General features: G+C 35.1%; 1 protein-coding gene across 1 annotated transcript in view; it reads right to left on the reverse strand.

Annotated features, from left to right (window-relative positions):
• Positions 1 to 18,761, reverse strand: part of LOC127153519 (NACHT, LRR and PYD domains-containing protein 12-like) — a 44,392-nt gene that overhangs the window by 23,717 nt on the left and 1,914 nt on the right. The window contains exons 3-7 of the mRNA XM_051094609.1: positions 18,014 to 18,164; positions 11,610 to 11,716; positions 11,092 to 11,269; positions 10,506 to 10,610; positions 1,300 to 1,404 (exon numbers count right to left, since the gene is read on the reverse strand). Of these exons, the coding sequence (XP_050950566.1) occupies positions 1,300 to 1,404; positions 10,506 to 10,610; positions 11,092 to 11,144 (263 nt within the window). The 5' untranslated portion in view covers positions 11,145 to 11,269; positions 11,610 to 11,716; positions 18,014 to 18,164. The remainder of the gene's footprint in view (positions 1 to 1,299; positions 1,405 to 10,505; positions 10,611 to 11,091; positions 11,270 to 11,609; positions 11,717 to 18,013; positions 18,165 to 18,761) is intronic.

Here is an 18,761-nt window from a genome sequence, read left to right on the forward strand (position 1 = left end):
TGAGCATCTGTCCTTCGTGACTATGGACTGATAGGTGCAACTGAATTACGAAAAAGCAGCTCCAGAACAAGTTCAAAAATAATTATTAGACATTAAGGGGCTCTCCATACTCAAATTAATGCTTTCTTGTTTTTTGTTCTCGTCAGCCGTCTTAAAGGCCATCTCAATTTCCTAACTGCACCGCAAGGAACGAAGAAGCCTTCAGAGGATTAGAGCGAGAATACACAGGTGTACCTGTACACAAGCATTTCTTGCTCTGATGCACATATACATCGATGAGAAAAAGTTAGGACACCCTATTGAATTCCATGGTTTTCTGTATTAGGACATAATAAAAATCATCTGGTCCTTGGCAGGTCTTAAAATTCAAAAATCATTATCCAGTTGCATGACCTAAACATGCTGCCATGTTTTTTTGTTTTGTTTTGTTTTTAGATAAAAGAGGCTTTTCTCTGGCAAGCCTTCCAAAAATGTCTGACTTGTCCCATATTTGTCTAATTACACTGTCATGAACTTAATAATTTAGTAGAGTGTAGACTGTAGAGTTCTTGAGTTGGCTGCCATTTCTCTGAGCATTATACAGTCTACTCTGAATTTGCTGGGACGTCCACTCCTGGGAGGACTGGTGTCTGTTTTGAATGTCTTCCACTTGTGAATAATCTTCCTCACTATAGAATGATGGACTATGGAAATTGCTGCATTACTTTTCCCAGTTTGATGATAGCAACAACTGCTTCTCTAAGATCATTGGTGATGTCTTCCCTACTTGGAGCTGTGTTAATGCCAACCTGAAAGCTCCAGATCAGCAAACTGCCAAAAGGCATTTGATTAGCAGTGCCTGACTGCTACTTACTCTCTTCCTATGCTAACAGCAGGCTTTTCTATTTTGGCTTTATTTTTGTTAAATAAATAATGACACAATACAATATCTCACCCCTTCACATCTGTCATAATAATTTTAATTATTATTATTTATTTTTTTACCACTGCATATTAAATATTTTATGAATTTCCTAAATTAGCAAACTTCAACAACATAAGGGCTGATCCTTTGATGCTTTGAAGTAATATTTGCGTGATTAAGGATATTCCCATATTTAAATGTTTTCCTTCAATTCCTCCATCTCATTTTGCTTCCTTGCATCCTCCCCTTGAGGGTGTAGCTCAGATGCAAGGAAAGGAAGTGAGGATGCACAAATAAAAAATAATAAGTATCCATTGTGTTCATTTACTTATTGTTTTATTTAGTCAAGTTTTATCACATTTACCACAGTGGAAAAATAATGACACAAGAAATACCTTTTGATTGATGATGGGTTTTTTTCACTGAAGTTTGGCATGTCACCTTTTGACCGGTCACTTTTCACAGACACAGAGCTGGATACAGGTGAGTCTGATCTTTCACTAATGCCATAAAGAAAAGAGAGAGAGAGAGAGAGAGAGAGAGAGAGAGAAAGAGAATTTGAATTTTCAAGCATCTTTATTTAACAAAAGGATTACTCACATAAAACAGTTTTCACAAAATTCATTTTATAAAAAAAAAGGTGCAAACTGAAGTTCATTTTCAATAACAGAACACAAAGCTCCTCTATGACACCATATTCTTTTAAAAATATTTAAAGAGTCCATAGCTTTGTAAAAATGAAATCAATTAATCAATTAAAAGCCTTGATTTTGTCATAGCTGTAAACATCTTTTCAACTTTATATTCAATCTTCTGCTCAATTTTATCTCTCCTACTAATGTAAATGGCGATTTTGGCTTTACCCAAAATAAAGTTTAAAAACTGATATTCACCTTTACATTTCTGAACATAAAATAAAACCAAAATAAAAGTATGCACAGAAAAAGTCTCATTAAAATGTAGATGTAGAATCAGTTCTTTGCATATGAAAGAGGTCCCATACTTTAAAAAGATTCTTGTAAAAATCCAGGTCTGATATAAGAGAACCGGTCTTTTTGACCGTTTTTTTTCTAGACTAAAGAAGAATTTTGAAGGCACATCCATCTGGTCTTTGTCTTTAAACCGAGATCGGACTAACGCCCCCTGTGCTTCAATATGTGTTTGACTTCCACTTGAATCTGCCACTTCTTGAAATCTCAAAATTTCATCTTCTAAAACATTTATAGATTTAATTTTATCCTTTGTGACACTGTGAGTGTACTGTTAACATAGTTACTTGATCTGAGTTTTACCAAACCCCCATCATGTTTGTAAAGACTGAAAACTAGCTTTATCATTTCTAAAATTCATTACCAATATCATCAATATCAGACTCCTTTTCACTTTCTGTTTTTGTAGTTTGTTTTGATTCTGAAACTTTGTCATTCTTTTTTCTCTTTAAAGGTGTTTTAAAAACAGCCAGAACTATATCAATCATTAAATTCTCACTTAAATTGACACCCTCGCTTTGTCTGGCTATGCATTGACATGTGAAAGATCCATTCTCTCATCAGCCTTGGACTCACTCCTAACCACGAAAGGAATAACTAAATCATTCTCTCCATTATTTTCAACTATGGCCTGATTCACCTCTTCTGCCTGTGCATGAGGCAGTATATCAGTCAAGCCACTGGTGGATGGCCTGAGTTCAAACTGAACTGGTTCAGGAACATTATCTGTTGTTCCTTCATCCCTGACTTGCACACCATTTTCACTTGAGACATCTTGTACACTGTAAAAAATCCAACTTGTGAAAAGTTTGAATAACTTAAATATATTAGTTAACTGGACATTAAAACTAAAATAATAAGTGGACTTAATTTGTGGTTTCAAAAACTGTCAGATCAACTTAATTTGAACTGTTGACTGGATATGCACATGCAAGTTTACAAGCACACATGTTGGTTTGGTGGTTGGGGCATGCGTGCTGTAACATGCAGACGCTGGAGCACATGGGATAATAGCGCCATTTTGATCGTCAGTCAGTCAAGGTGCAGCACAAGATCACGACAAACTTCATCAACCTTTTAAACTTCATCGTTCAAAGTAAGTATCTTTATTCATTTTGTTATAGAGTTGTTATCCAGCTCTTATTGAGTCAGTTCTGTGCTCTTCTATAACTGTCTGGTTTGGGGCAGCCAGCAAATCAGATATAAGAAGACTGCAACGGACTGTTAGGACAGCAGAAAGGATCATTGGTGTGCACCTGCCCAACCTTCAGGACTTGTACAACTCCAGAGTGAAGAAACGGGCAGGAAACATCATCCAAGACCCTTCTCACCCTGGACACAACCTGTTTACACTTCTCCCCTCAAGCAGACGCTACAGATCCCTGAGCACTAAAACATCTAGACATAAAAACAGCTTTTTCCCAAATAGCATCTCCAGCTTAAACAGATAAAACATGAATCATTATCTGGGTTCTACAATTAATTTCTGTATTTCTTTCTCCATTTCTAATTATTGTCTCTTTCTGTAGTATTATTATGTAAATACACATGCACATCTCTTATTTATACAGCTGTATATAGAGTAAATAATGCACAAATCTGTACATAAATCTTCTGTTCCAGATTCATACATATTGAATATCGGAGGAGGTAATTGTTCTAAAAGACATTTCAGACCTACAATCTGCTGTTGCTTACCTGTTCGCCCTTATCTTCGCCTTGGATTTTCAATACCCAAAAGAACTCAAATATACTTTTGAGGTAATTGAGAAGGTGTTTATGAAAATGGGCACTCACTGCTCTGCAAAGGTACAGTCCCTGAAAACTAAACTCATGCTGTGAACGTTAAAGTCTTGGTGTGAGCATCTTTTAAATTAATTTCATCTTTTCAGAATCTTTATTAAATGTGCCATTTTATTTGTATTTTGTTTTATTTGTATTTCATTTGTATTTGTACTTTATTTTTATTTTTTTATTGTTTGTTTGAAAATTTTAATGCTGATTGTAGTGTATTTTGTAAGGAATATGTTGACATTGCTGATTGGTGGGCAGGACATCCAGTGCTGAACTGGTCTAAAGATGCAGTTCTATAAACTGCTTATTTCACATGGTTATTGGTTTTAAGGTTTTAAACATTCTAAGGAATAGTCAAAGCCTTTTCATGTTAAAAGGTTAAAAGTGAATCTTCATTTACGCATCTTCAGCTTGTATTTTATTTTATTTATTTTTTTATGTTAGGAAGCATGCATATTACCTTGTATGTATTTCTTTCTACATTTAAGACAATAAAAACAAATTAAGAATGCAGTTATAGTTTTATTTTATAACACTGTGTAAATGCTAACTAGAACAAATCATCTTTGTCCATAACACTTACAGAAAACAGTTCACAGACCAAGCATTACAAGTCTTGTTAACTAACAAAACTGTTTTAGCTGAACAAAAAATGTCATGTGTCATGTGACTTTACTCAGTGACTTGGGTTGAGTGAACAACTTGGTCCAAAGTTGAGTAAACTCAAAAAAGCTGTGCAGCAAGTTGCCTTGAAATTTTAAGTTGAGTCAACTTTTCATTTTTTACAGTGTATGTTTGTATTATTTTTATCTGGACAAAAATGCACTAGATGCCCTGTTTTACCACAGCCAAAGCACTTAATCACATCAGTACTTACAAAGACAGTGTAATCAAAATCATCAACTCTGAATTTCAGATTCAGGTTAAGCTCATCTCTATTATCTTTCAGAATCATATAAATGAATCTTCTGAAAGATACTACATGCTTAATGAAGTCTAACTTACTTCCAAGAGCGATTTTTTTCATAGGACTGACTACCTTTCCAAAACATGACAGTTCTTTGATCAACATTTCATCCTTAATCAACGGTGGAACATTAGACAAAGTGACTTTCTTAGCAAGGGTAGAAAGGGGAAGCACTGGGGTAAACAAACCACTAACTACAACTCCTTTCTCCATTACTTCCTTTGCTTTCTCAACTGAACTCAAAAACAAAACAATAGCGCTATTCATTCTCCAACGGACAGGATGCACTCCTCCACATTCACTGCGGATACCACTATCACGCTGTGGAGCCATGTGAGAGAATCCAAACTAGTGCTTGTGTTTTGGGCTGCCATGCTTCCCAGTCATACACTGGTTGCCGACGCCCAAAAACTCTCAAAGAAAACTTATTTCACCAGTCAAAACACCACAGATATCAAAGCCAAAAAAAAATTAAAAGAGATAGAAAAGAAAGAAAAGAGAAAGCAACTGTTAATGCCACAGCAGGTTAACTGTTAATAAACACAGCTCGCACTCACCACACGCTCAGCTCACACTCGCTCAACAGATGCTAACGCATGCGCAAAGAGAGAGAGAGAGAGAGAGAGAGAGAGAGAGCGAGAGAGAGAGAATTTGAATTTTACCAAAACCTTCATTACAAAAAACTCTCCTATTCACAATACATTGATACAACAAAATAAAAGAAACTCGCAAAGAACACAAAGCCTTATTACAACACCAAATACATTCAAATGTGACAAAATCTTCAACAGACTTATAATAAAGAAAATCAACCATAACTCTTGATTTCATCAAGTTAGAAAACACAGCTACTATATTCTGATTTACATTTTTTTCTATTTTCTTTTTCCTACTTTCCTCCAGTTTTGCTTGGCCTAGAACAAAATTCAGAAGTTGACAAACAAATCTTTTTTTTTTTCTCTCACATATTTGAACCCCAAAATAAATATCTCCAGAGTCAAAACTAAAAGTCAAAAACTCCTAAAACACTGCTTACAACTAGAAATAAAGTTTGCAATCTACACTAATTGGTAAAAGTATGAAAGATTGTTTCTCTATTAGAACAAAAAGGACATACAGAGTTTAAAACCGAAATACAAGATTATCTGCGATAGCAGCATGAAGAACTCTCCATTGTTAATCTCCTGCTCTCTTGGTCAATGGTGGTTTATATAAGGATCTCCACTTTCCACAGTTTTGTACTTTCATCCAGTTTGAAAATAAATCACGTTTTTTTTCATCAACTTTTCAACTTTTTCAACAAATCAACTTTTCCATTTAAAACTTTTTTGCTAAAACCAAAACACAAAACCTGTACAAAGATTTACCAGTACTTAAAAAAAAAGAATTTACACAGAGATGCAACACCTTCAATAAAAGGAGAAATAATTCTTTAAACATTTAAAGACAAAAACAAGCAAGGAAAGGAGTCTTTCGGATTAGCAAAACAGGAACCTTCATAGTACTCTGCTAACAAGTCTATTTCAGTTGGTTTAGGAGCATTTTACCATTTCATCAGCAACTGGGTAGCCAAACAAATAGACCTGATTCCCAAGCGTTGAGCCAATGCAACTTCGTTCTTGAAATCTGGCCCTACAATATTCTGCAGCTGCCTCAAAGTAATAATGTTGTTAAGAGTTAGCAACTTACTAAGTCCTGAAAAAAAAAGTAAACATCCGTTAAGTCCAACCAAGAACCACAGATTAAAGGCTCCTCTAGCAACCAATGAAGAGAATGTGAGTTTTCCGGTCATTGGACAACAAAGAGGCTCCAGACCTTAAAAATGTTCTTATAAAAAAATTGGCAACATAGAGGTATCCAGTTTTAGGGGATCCAACAAGAAAAGTGCTTTGTCCAGCCCCAACTGTGCAGAACTTCGGAAAACCAGGGATGAAACAGCACGCCAGCTAAAATTTGAAGGTCCATCCAACAGTCTTTGCACAAACTGCAGGCGAAAGGTTACAATCCTGCTTTGAAGATGTATGAGTCCTTTACCACCTTCCTCCTTAGGCAAAAACAATATATTTTGTGAGAGCCAATGGAATCTACCCCCAAAAAAAGTTCTCCAGAACAGCCTGAATTTTTGAAAGCAACTGCAAAGGAGGATTTACACAGGCAAACTTATGCCATAAGGAAGATGAAACCAAATTGTTAACAATTAAAATGCGCCCTCTGTATGACAATTTCAGAGACAAAAAACATTTTTCTAGATGACCTTTGACTTTTTCAAATAAACCTTCCTGTACAGACAATAGTACAGTTTTTCTGTACTATTGCCTCATTACCTAAAAAGACCCCCAGATATTTAAAACCTTTCCCCAATGTAAACCAGCAGGAAGCCTTGGTTTTCCACATTTCCAACTTCCTAATAACAGTGCTTCACTTTTATTCCAATTTACATTAGCAGAAGATAAAACCTTACATTTTCCAAGAAATTCAGATAAGACCTGTACATCACATTGCTTACTAATCATAACTACTGTATAATCAGCATATGCTAACAATAAAAGATTATCATTACAATTTGGCAAAGATATACCATGAAGTTTCATTCTTATTTGCTGTAATAACAGCTCTATGGCCAAAGAATAGAGCATACCAGAGAGTGAACACCCCTGTCTAATACCTCTACAAGGAGCAAATAAACCACCGTTCACCTTGAGAATTCTCTGAACTTTACTATAGAGAACTTTCACCTGATCTTTTATAAAAACCAAAGGATTCCAAAACTTTCCATAAATAAACGCGATCAAAGGCTTTTTCTTGATCCAATAATATTAAACCACAGTCTAAATTTAACATCTAGAGACATCAAGAAGATCTCTAATCAGGGAAACATTATTAAAAATTGACCTACCAGTATGTTTGGTCAGGATGTATAACTTGGTCCATGACCCCTGCCAGCTGATTAGCTAAAACTTTAGAGAGCATCTTGTAGTCACTACACAGGAGGGAGACTGGCCGCCAGCACTTGGTATTGGTCAGGTCACCCTTTTTGGGTAGGAGAATCAAGACTGTTCTGCAGCAACTCAACTGCACCAGCCCTCTGGCTAAACTGTCATTCAGTACCTCTAGCAAGTCTTCTCCAAGCTCTGACCAAGAAGACTTATAAAATTCGACAGGCAGACCATCGATCCCTGGTGCTTTACCCAGCTCCATACCTTGGAGGGCTTTACACAGTTCCCCCATGGTCAAGGCAGCTGAACTTTTTGTATTGACTTCCTCTGACACTTGAGGAAGATTATCAAAAAAGTCACTGTCATCTGGATCCAGTTCATTTTTATATAAAGACTCATAAACAAATGTCTTTGAGGTAAGTTAATAAAGCTCCAGATTCCATCCGTAAGGCATGAATGACTCCATTCTGTCCATTTTTCCTTTCCAAAGTGACAAAAAAAAAAAACCCTTAAAGGTATAGTCATCTCATTTACACTTAAAAAACATGACCAAAACAACCTGTGTTTTAATCCCTAATAGGTCAGATAACTGAGCCCTCTTATTTTTTTTAAAAGAGACTCCGCATTACTCAAGTGAACCAATTCTTGCAACTTTAAAAGATCAGTCTCTAAGGTGTTTAAAATCAAGGTTACCTCTCTAGTGACGTTCTGAGAGTATTGTTGACAAAACTGATTTATCGTGTTTCCCAAAATCCCACCTTTGCTGCAGTGTTCTAAAGGAGTTTTTTTGTAGTTTTAAAGACATCCCAAAATGTGTTAAAGCTTTCTTTAAAACACTTATCACCCAATAAAGCAATATTTATATGATAGTAAGCACTTCTTGGTTTAATAGAGTTTAAAAAGATACAGCACTGCACCATACTATGATCTGAAAGACATGATGGGGTAATAAAACAACTCTTAACAATACTACCATGATGTTTAAAAACATAAAACCTATCTAGTCTTGCCAATGAAATCATGTTATCACGAACAAGTGTATTATTTTTGTTCTACATTAAGCCGTCTCCAAATATCGACTAGTTTGTGTGTTTTTGTAAGCTGAACAAGACGTTGACGTGAAGGTAAATGGGGTTCAGTGTGATTTCTATCTAAGTTAGACTAAGTATTTAAAAATAACATTCTTTGAACAGCTGAGGTTGGTATGTACACACAAATAAAAACAAATACAACATTTTCAAAAGAAGCTCTTACTTTCAAAAGTCTGCCTTTGATTACCTCTTCGGGGTAACTTTTTTAATAACCTCTTTGTTTGTAAAGGAGCCCTCCATAATGAAACGCTTAGTTTTCTCAACAAACTGCTTAATGTCAGGAAAATATTCATTGATGCACACTCCCCTCTTATTTTTAGTAGCTCTGAGGAACCGTTTAATGTCATCTACCTCATAATGACGTCCAGAGAAATCATTCTGAGAAAGACACTTGAATCAGAAGATTCACTGTTACTTTCTGTTTCATCCTTATCACTCAATTCACTTGTGTCTGCTTTCTTTGCATGTCTAACAATCAGTCCTTTACCAGACTTCTTCCTCTTTAAAGGGACTTTAAAATCTGTCTGCTCTGTTTCCATTCGAGTGTCATCACATATATTCCTTACAGTAGAATGCAGGTCATTATTGAAGCAAAAGCATTGTTTAAATCTGTCTCAATAACGGCTACCTCTGCCTGAGCATTGGACACTTCTAAACCAGAAACTGTGTTTTCAAGCACTGATTCATTATTTGATAAGTTATCGCGATCAAAGGTAAATCATCATCATTTTTGCCCTTCATTGCTCATAACCCTGATACACCCGGAACCTCATCTGACAGTCTTGCTTCATCTGGTTCGTTTACTAACACATCACTACTACCAGCGCCTACATCACCATCAGTTGACAGGTTGTTCGAGTTTTTTGCGGGACAAACACGGATTAAATAGCCGGGTTGTCCACAATTGAAACATTTAATTTTGTCAGTTGTTGCGTAAATAATGTAATCATGCACATCAACCTGAAAGTGCAAGGACACATCTAAATCAGCATCATCATTCATAATCACATAAACGAAACTCCTAAATGAAACAACATGTTTTAGTAAGGGCGATTCACTACTGATAGGGATCTTTTCAATAGGAGAGACTAGTTTGCCGTAATGAGACAAAGCTTTAGCTAATATCTCATCACTTAAGAACGGTGGTACATTGGACAATGTGACTTTCTTTGATGGTGTAGAAAGTGGAAGCACAGGGGTAAAAAGATCATCAACAACTATTCCTGCCTCAACTAGTTCATTAGACTTTTCAACAGTGCTGAGAAAAATAACAGTGGCATTATTCATCCTAGAGGCAGACAGTATGCTTTCATGCCCAACAACATCACCCACTGCCAGGCAACATTTCTCTAGTTAGTTAACTCAAACATTGCGAGCACGGGGCCGCCATGCTGGGATCATTTACAACCACATTTGGGATCGTTTTAAGCCGCATTTAAACTGCATTTTGAAAGTACAAAATCGGGGCACCATATCAGTCCATTATATGGAGAAAAACGCTGCAATATTTTCCTCAAAAAAACTAATTTCTTTATGATCGAAAAAAGAAAGTCATGAACATCTTGGATGACAAGGGGGTGAGTACATTATATGTGAATCATTGTTTTGGAATTGGACTCCTTTAATGATTGGTTGCATGATGGTAAATTTAAGCTTGCCGTGTTTGCCGGTTTAATTGTATTACTGTAACAAAATGATAAACCAAGCTCAATAAAGTTTACCAGACATTGTGTTCGATAATTTACAGAAGTATTAAGCCAGGTTCTCTTACAAAACCACAGCAGAGAAACAATGCAATGCTATAATTTACAGCACATGAAATACCTTTTTGTGGCAGATGGTGTTTTCTTACTGAAGTTTGGCATGTCACCTTTTGAACGGTCACTTTTCACAGACACGGAGCTGGACACATGTGAGCCTGATGTTATACTGAAGAAACAAAGAACAGGGTGGTGGGGGGCTTGACTACATGAGATTAATTAGTGTCTGATATCTGAATACGGTCTCTCTATTCATCCAGAGAAATGTGTACACACAGTTTACAGTTTAAAAGTTAATGATCATTCCACTGGCTCAAATTTGTTTAGCAATATCTTTAATGTACCTAAGATGTACCTGTGAGATTAAATATATGTTCATGATTTTTAAAAATACTTGACTGAGCATCTGCTGTATACAAAATGTTTGGCAAAAGTCTGTAAGATGTCAGTTTTATATACATTCTAAATCATAAATATCTTTAAAGACATCTAATCTAAGTGTCTATTTGAAATCTAATAGGAAACGTCCCATAGATGCATTGCAGATAAGCAAACTATGCCTTGCAGAGGTAAATGCAGACGTCAAATAGACATCTCTGAGATGTATGTGTGCTATCAGGGTAATTATATAAAAACAGACTCAGTCTTACCTCTGTAGCTCTGAGAGGCTACTCTCAGCATCATTTCTCTGCTCCTCTGACATACTGCAGCTGAACAGAGAGCTCAACAGCTCAGAACTGATTTGTTAAACTGATTGTGTTCAGTATGACCTGGAAATAGTGATTGTTATTGAGATGGAACGGCATTTATTCCAAAGAATAATGAAGACTGTTGAGTTAAAAAAAAACAAAAAAAAACATAGTTTGAAATTCAGAAAATGGACATTATTTACACTGTGATTAAAAATAACCTAGTCCGACACATTTTGTAATGCAGTTTAATATCATTTTAAAGTCATTTTTCTGTTTCATTTATCAGCCAAAAATTAAACTGAAACTGGCAAAAAAAAATGAACTTCATGTTTTAATAGTAATTTCTGGGATATTCTTTGTCTAATTGGGTATAGCCCAAGAAAATCTACTGCGGTCAAGCCAGGCGCATCTTGAAAATACACAGTCATGCCAGTTGAATTTTTTTTTTTTGCTTGCTTGTCTAGTCACGCACTTACTGTATGGATGTTGGGTGCAGTCAAAATGGATGTAAAGACGTTGTCCGAACGGCATTTCCTTAATGCTTTAGCTGATATTTTCAATAGATAGCCACTCATGAATATTACTGCAAAAAAAACAATTTAACCCTTAAAACACCATAAAGCGACATCAGAATAGGTATTTATTGCTATTTTCCATCAGGACATAAAAAAAAATAGTAGTACACTTTCGGGACTTTTTTTTATGTTATTTTTTATATATATATAGGATTTGAAAATGGATTTTAATGTTACTGAATACACAATTGTTGTAAATATATATATATATATATGTATGTGTATATATATATATATATATATATATCTGAATACATAATTTTTTTGTCCATCATTTGTATTGCATGTGTTAACGTTCATGTATTAATGTTCATATACATACATACACACACACACACACACACACACACACACACACACACACACATATACACTATATATTAATAGTAAGGGCTAAGTTTAGGGCTGGGGTAGGTGTAGACGTTTTTTTGTTTAAAAAAAAACAAAAACAAAAAACAATTCAATAGGTAGAACAATTCATTTAATTGTTAGTTTTCGGTCGGAGCTGTATCCCTTCTAGCCACAACCCTGGAGTTATCGTGTATTTTCAAGACCCGGCTGGCTTGACAGCTGTGAAAATCTTCCGGTGTTGTGCCGAAATCGGTGACCTATAGAAAAGTGTGACTAGGTGTCGCTAGGTGTTCAGCAAATGTTCGGGCGGGAGCGCGCACACTTTAGATCAGACGCTGAAGCCTAATGATCTGCGTCAGAGTAAATGAGCGGTGCTGTAAAAATATATTTCATGTCTTAAGACTAAAGAAAACTGAACAATCTAGATACTGTCACCAGCATCTAAATGTTTATATAGGAAAGAAATGAAAACATTAATGCTGCTACTGTTGTCTGCTACTACTAAGAATGTAGAATCTGAACTTCATTAAAAATATTTAAAAATATGGTAATATGTGAAGGTATTATGTGGCATCAAGAGAAAAAGCAGAACTGAAAGTAAAACATGTATATGCCCTTTTTGTGGCCTACAGGATTTCACCCCTGATTTTCTTGTACAAATTCAATGTGAAAAATGCAGATTGAGAATAAATTTCTTAACATGCATGTATGTTCACCCCCCCCAACCCCCCTTCTTTTTTTTTTTTTTTTTGTTATAAAACTGCAGCAATGCTGAAAAACTTAAACCTTTCAAATTGTATGTATTCAAAATCAAAACCAAAATTTAATTAGTATTTAATTGTGAAAAATAAGTCAGAATTATAAAAAAATATTTCACTGTCCCACATGACTTTGTGAAAAATAAGTCACAAAGTCATGTGGGACAGTGAACATTTAACATGTATATAATTACATTATTTTACATAAATTTACTTTGCTGTAACTCATCAAAATAAGTTAAGCAATTCTTAACTTTTTAAAATAGGTTAAGCTCATGTTTTTAAATCAGTTTAATGAAATTTAAATTGAAAATTACCTATACAGTTAAGCTGACCGTACTTACAGAGGAGAAATGTCAACAGAGGTGCAATAACAAACCTTCTGAATGAGAACCTAAAAAGCATCACAAAAATTTGTGAGTTTTATTTTATTTTTTCTGGTATGATATCTGTACTGTCTAATAATTGGTGACTGTTACTCAAAAGGCATCAAGAACAAACCAATTGAAAAAGGAGCAATCTTTACATCACTTGAGGTGGACAGGAATGAGTTTGAAGAACATAGACTAATAGACTTACAGTAAAAATGGGTAATATTGTGGTATAAATATAATTTTGACCTGTCAGACCATACTGTGTCAATATGTCAGCTGATCAATATGCTTTATAAAATAAAAAGAAGAAGAGCTCAATATCACACTTTGTTAAACATTTATAGTTAGTGAGAGAGTGTTTTTTTGATATGAATCTTGTTAGATTCAGTGACCCTTGCCAACTACACTCATACGCATTTGTAAGGAACAAACTGTAGATCTCTGACATTATAGGGTAATTTCAGGAACTAGTAATAGGAATAAAAATAAGATATACATTTATCAGATAATCGGACTATGTTATATCTTATAAATTGTAATTACGAGTGCTAAAATATCTCAAGCGGAAAACATTCTTAGTAGTAGCAGACAACAGTAGCAGCATTAATGTTTAATTTCTTTCCTATATAAACATTTAGTTGCTGGTGACAGTATCTAGATTGTCCAGTTTTATTTAGTCTTAAGACATGAAATGTTTTTACAGCACCGCTCGTCTCCTCTGACGCAGATCATTTGGCTTCAGCGTCTGATCTACAGCGTGCGCGCTCCCGCGCGAAAATTCGCTGAACAGAGACACCACACTTTTCGATACGTCACCGATTTCGGCACAACACCGGAAGCAAAATATAGGCCTTCTTTAACTACACATTTAAATCGCGCTTATACAGAATGGTAACCTTATTTTATTCCACCAAATAACCACTGATCTATAATAGAGAACATAGTCATTATATAGATCAGTGCAAATAACTGTAATCGATAAAGTATAAAACTTACGTCCAGTCTTGTGCACTAAGAAGATAACTGAGATGCATTTGAAGCACTGTTGTTGTTTGTCGCGTAACGTTTGTACAATTCCAAAGGAAATTCCAGTCCGTATTAAAATATTTCATGCTATTATTATACGGTGTGTTTGATTTTAAAAGCGATTAACAGGGTTGCTCTGGCACATTTTTGTCATTCTGGCGTCCTCTTTTTGCCATAGTAGTTCTTTAAAGTGATGTGACGTTCGGCACCGAGGTTTCCAAGCTTGTACCAGAAAAAACAAAACATTTCCCTAAGCACTGTACAGGACCTTGTTTCCTTTTGCCATAACCACGTGATCTATGAAGAAGCTTCGTTTGCACATAATCACGTGACTGCCACGTGAAGGTAGAGGTGTGCCAAAGGAGGCTTTTGAAGCAGTGAGGCTTTTACAACAAAGTGCATTGATGCTTCGAAGCTTTTGATACAGTTCGCCACTACGCCATCTGCTGGTCAATAAAAATTCTTACACAAAATGTGTCATTTAGATGTTTTGCTCATTGGGGTCTTATTGTAAGGTTTATTTGTGAATTTTGAAAGCATATGTCATTAGCAAGGTGGCGTGTGTGTGCAGCGAAAGAGTTTCCAAAATGTATTGTATTTTGCACAATACAATGACAAAGGCTTTATGTTCTTCATTTTTACTTGCATCAAACTTCTGTCTTTTCACCTCCAAAATAGTGTTTAATATGCCAATAGATCAAACTAAAGTAATTTTTCTTTGCACCATTTTTGTGTCTTTACAATAGAACACAAACATGCACATTGTTAAAAAAAAATGCACAAATACAAATGCAATTATTTAATTATATATGCATATACCTACATACAATTATATATAAAACCTACATACAAACATGATGTCCGATAAAGTTATAACTGCACTAAATGACTAACGGTTATGGGATAGAGCAATCGATACGCTTTGTATTTGAGCCTGGCGTGACGTGTCAGGGAGGTAACGAAGCTTTGTTTTCAAATATCACGTGACAGCCTCATTTCGAGCAATGCTTCGGAACACTGTTTCGGAACACTAGTGTGTCGAAAACTCGAAACGTGTGTCGACACTAGGTGTTGATCTACCCATCCCTACGTGAAGGCTCATTCGAGATTTTTTTTTTGATACAAAACAGAACAAGTAAAATAACAACGAACACAAATAACAGCCAAGCAAGCTAAATTACACCCTAAAAAGGCAACATAAAAGAATAATACATAAACAACACGAGAAAAAATAAAATAAAGTTTAAAAAAAAAAATTGATAACAGCAAACAAATAGGAGAAAATCAAGTAATCACATGAATAAACAAATAAATGAATAAATGCAAAGTAATCATTTTATAGGGGAATCCTAAAAAGGCACAACAAGTTAGTCTTTTCCTCGCCTTAACATTTTCTGATACAGAGAGTGTTTCAAAATATTGTTGCAATTCTCTAACAAACACCTTAAATGCAGTTTATTATTGGATAATTTGCAGTTGTGAATTTGACATTTGGCTAGGAGAAGTAATAGATTTATAAGATGAAACTCTTTATCTGTATTTTTATCTGTATCAAGAAAACCAAACAACATCTTTCCAAAACAAAGAAAACTGAGAGTCACAAATTTGCAAAAACTATTCCAAAATACTTTTGTGTAACTCCCCTACAGGGAACCATCTATGTACGTTAAGAAAACTTTCCTGGCTAACTGTAGTTTGTCATAGAAATGGAGATGTATGTTGGAGAACAACATGTTTTATTATCTCGTAGGGATGGGCGTATCAATCCTGACGTATCAATATATTGATCCTGATGAGATATCGATACTCAAATAAAAAAAGATTGATATTAAGTTGTGTTTTATTTACCAGTGATTTTGTTTATTTAACAAAAAGTACAGCGTACAATATGCATTGAATTGGACGTATAACCTATGTTAGTGAATACATTTTCCTGCTCATCTGAATGCACAAATGTTGCAAGTCAGAACCAATCAATCACAGAGAGCATTCTCTCACTTCAGACAGGGCTGTGTTTCCCAAAAATATCATAAGAAAGCATTTATGCTTTTGGGAAGGGCAGCCCAGAACAATGCTTATCAGAGGACAGAAAAAAAAAGCATGTTTGAGTTATTTAACAATAAACAAATTGAAATTGTTGTCTTCATTATTTGTGTAATTATATTTATTTAAATTAACGTTTAAAGTTTATTGATCATGGTTGTTTTTTTTTTGTTTGTTTGTTTTTTTTTTTGTAGTAATGTTAATATAAATCATACACTGTCAGAATTGTATGTGTGCAACAGCCTGTCACTGGCAGCCCCTTATTTTCAACTATACGTTATGTAGCACTACAGTAAACATATGCATACTATCCATGCTATCTGCCCTAAATACTATTAAAAATTACTACTATCACATACAATTTAGGATGGATACTATGCACATTAGAACGCAGTTTAGTTCTTTGTGTTGTTGTTGTTGTTGTTGTTGTTGTTGTTGTTGTTGTTGTTGTTCTTCTTCTTCTTCTTCTTCTTCTTCTTCTTCTTCTTCTTCTTCTTCTTCTTCTTCTACAGCGGAACGCATAAACCACTTACCACCACCATCTCTCAAATGTACTATTGACACTCTATCTACAATCTCCTGATTAATCTACCAACCCACATTCAGTCACTCTCCAGATAGCAAGAACGTTTGGGACAAATATGGCTCATTGCTGTCACATTTGGCCTAGGTATGGCATGGCTGAGCACATATGGGCCAAAATTTCACCATATATATTTTGCCACAGCTTTAGAATTGGAGGGAATTTTCTATTAAATGACTATTTGTATTGAGGTATATGGCCCAGATGACAGCACACAGCTGAGAGCCGTATGTGGCTTGGCTATGGCACACCATGGAATATGTTAACTTATGGTTATCATTTGGCTTTTACTTGGAAATACACATATAACCTACCATAGTCGTGTGTGGCAGGTTTGTGGCAGTCCACATCTCAGCCCATTCAACATTGACTCCGCTGCATCCAAGGTACAACATGTACTTTGCCACTGCTATGCTGCTATCTTCATCAAGATCTTCTACGTCCTCATCACTTTTTCTTACAGTGGCGTGGCAGACCGCTGCAGGTACAAAGGGCAGCACGGGTACATATAAGGAATGCGATCATTTCTCTTTTCTACCAGTTATAACACGAAATAAACATGAATGACATCTCAAGTAATCTCTGAATCAGTTTTGCAACCGTGGAAAAATGTCAACAAAACAGCTTGTAAACAAAATGTCACGAAGCAGCATTACTCTTACCTCAGGCAAGTCATTCAGTGTTCACAGCTTGTCACTTTGCTAAAAAATTCTAAAGAACACCATTTAGCAAAATATTTGCACTATTTTAGCATATTTTCATTAAATATTTACTTTTGTGATGCCTTAATTAGTGTATGTTTTAAATCTGTCATACAAACAAAACAAACAAACAAACAAACAAACAAAAAAACATGTCTATAATTAGACTTAGACATTCTGTAACAACTGCCATGCAATTACATCTTTGCATACATTTTTATTTTATTTTGTTTATTTTTGAGCGTTGATTGTTGTATTTAATACAACTCAATTCATTAGTTTGGCCTTTGTTGTTAATTGTAGCCTTTAATATTTTTGTAATGTTCCAGTAATAGGGCTCCCTATTTTATAGCATTAGCTGAGATTGATTTTTTATCCTTAAGAAAATTTTAATTATAATTGAATGCATTTAAAGTCAGAACCACAAATTGCTCAGTAAACAACTGTTTAATAAAAAAACAAAAAAAACCTGTAGGTGCCGATAGCCTTGTGGGCAGCGTGGTGACATACAACACTGTTGCGCTCCGGGCGTCCCGTGTTCGAATACTGAATCAAGGACCATTCCTGATCCTGCCCCCATCTCTTTCTCCCACTTTGCTTTCTGTCACTTCTAATCTGTCCTGTCATAATAAAAGCAAAATGGTCAAAAAAAAAACAGAGGTAGTTTTTGTGTACCATTACACCCCAAATGTTTTCAATAATATTATGTGTATTAAGTATTGTCTAAAAATAGCCTGTTATTAGATTAACTAAAGTTTACTATGACATGTCTTGGGTGGCAGATAAAGAGAATGTGTCCAGTGCTGATTTTTCCTGACAGGCTGTAAGTGAGAGGCTGGTGAGACTTACTGAAAATATCAATTATTGTAAATTTATTCACTTATTTGACATTTACAAAATAGCACACTTCTGTTTTGTTCTTGTATTGTACTTCTGTTATTAAAATTCTATTATAAACATAAAAAAAACACAAATGTGAATCAATGTTTGTGTTTAAGACATGTTTAGGATTTACTGTGTAATGGGTATTTTGAATAAAAATAGGAGGTGTAAATATGGTTAAATAATGTCTTTTGATGTATCAGCCACATCTGGGTCATATAAGGGTCATCAGCCCTTTGCAGAACTCAGCCACATAATAACACCATATGAGGTTCATATATCAGCCACATCTGTTTTCATGATTTGGCTCATTTTGGGTTAAGGAAAGGAAAGGA

This window comes from Labeo rohita, chromosome 22 (assembly GCF_022985175.1).
Source record: "Labeo rohita strain BAU-BD-2019 chromosome 22, IGBB_LRoh.1.0, whole genome shotgun sequence".
In the NCBI taxonomy this organism is placed as follows: Eukaryota; Metazoa; Chordata; class Actinopteri; order Cypriniformes; family Cyprinidae; genus Labeo; species Labeo rohita.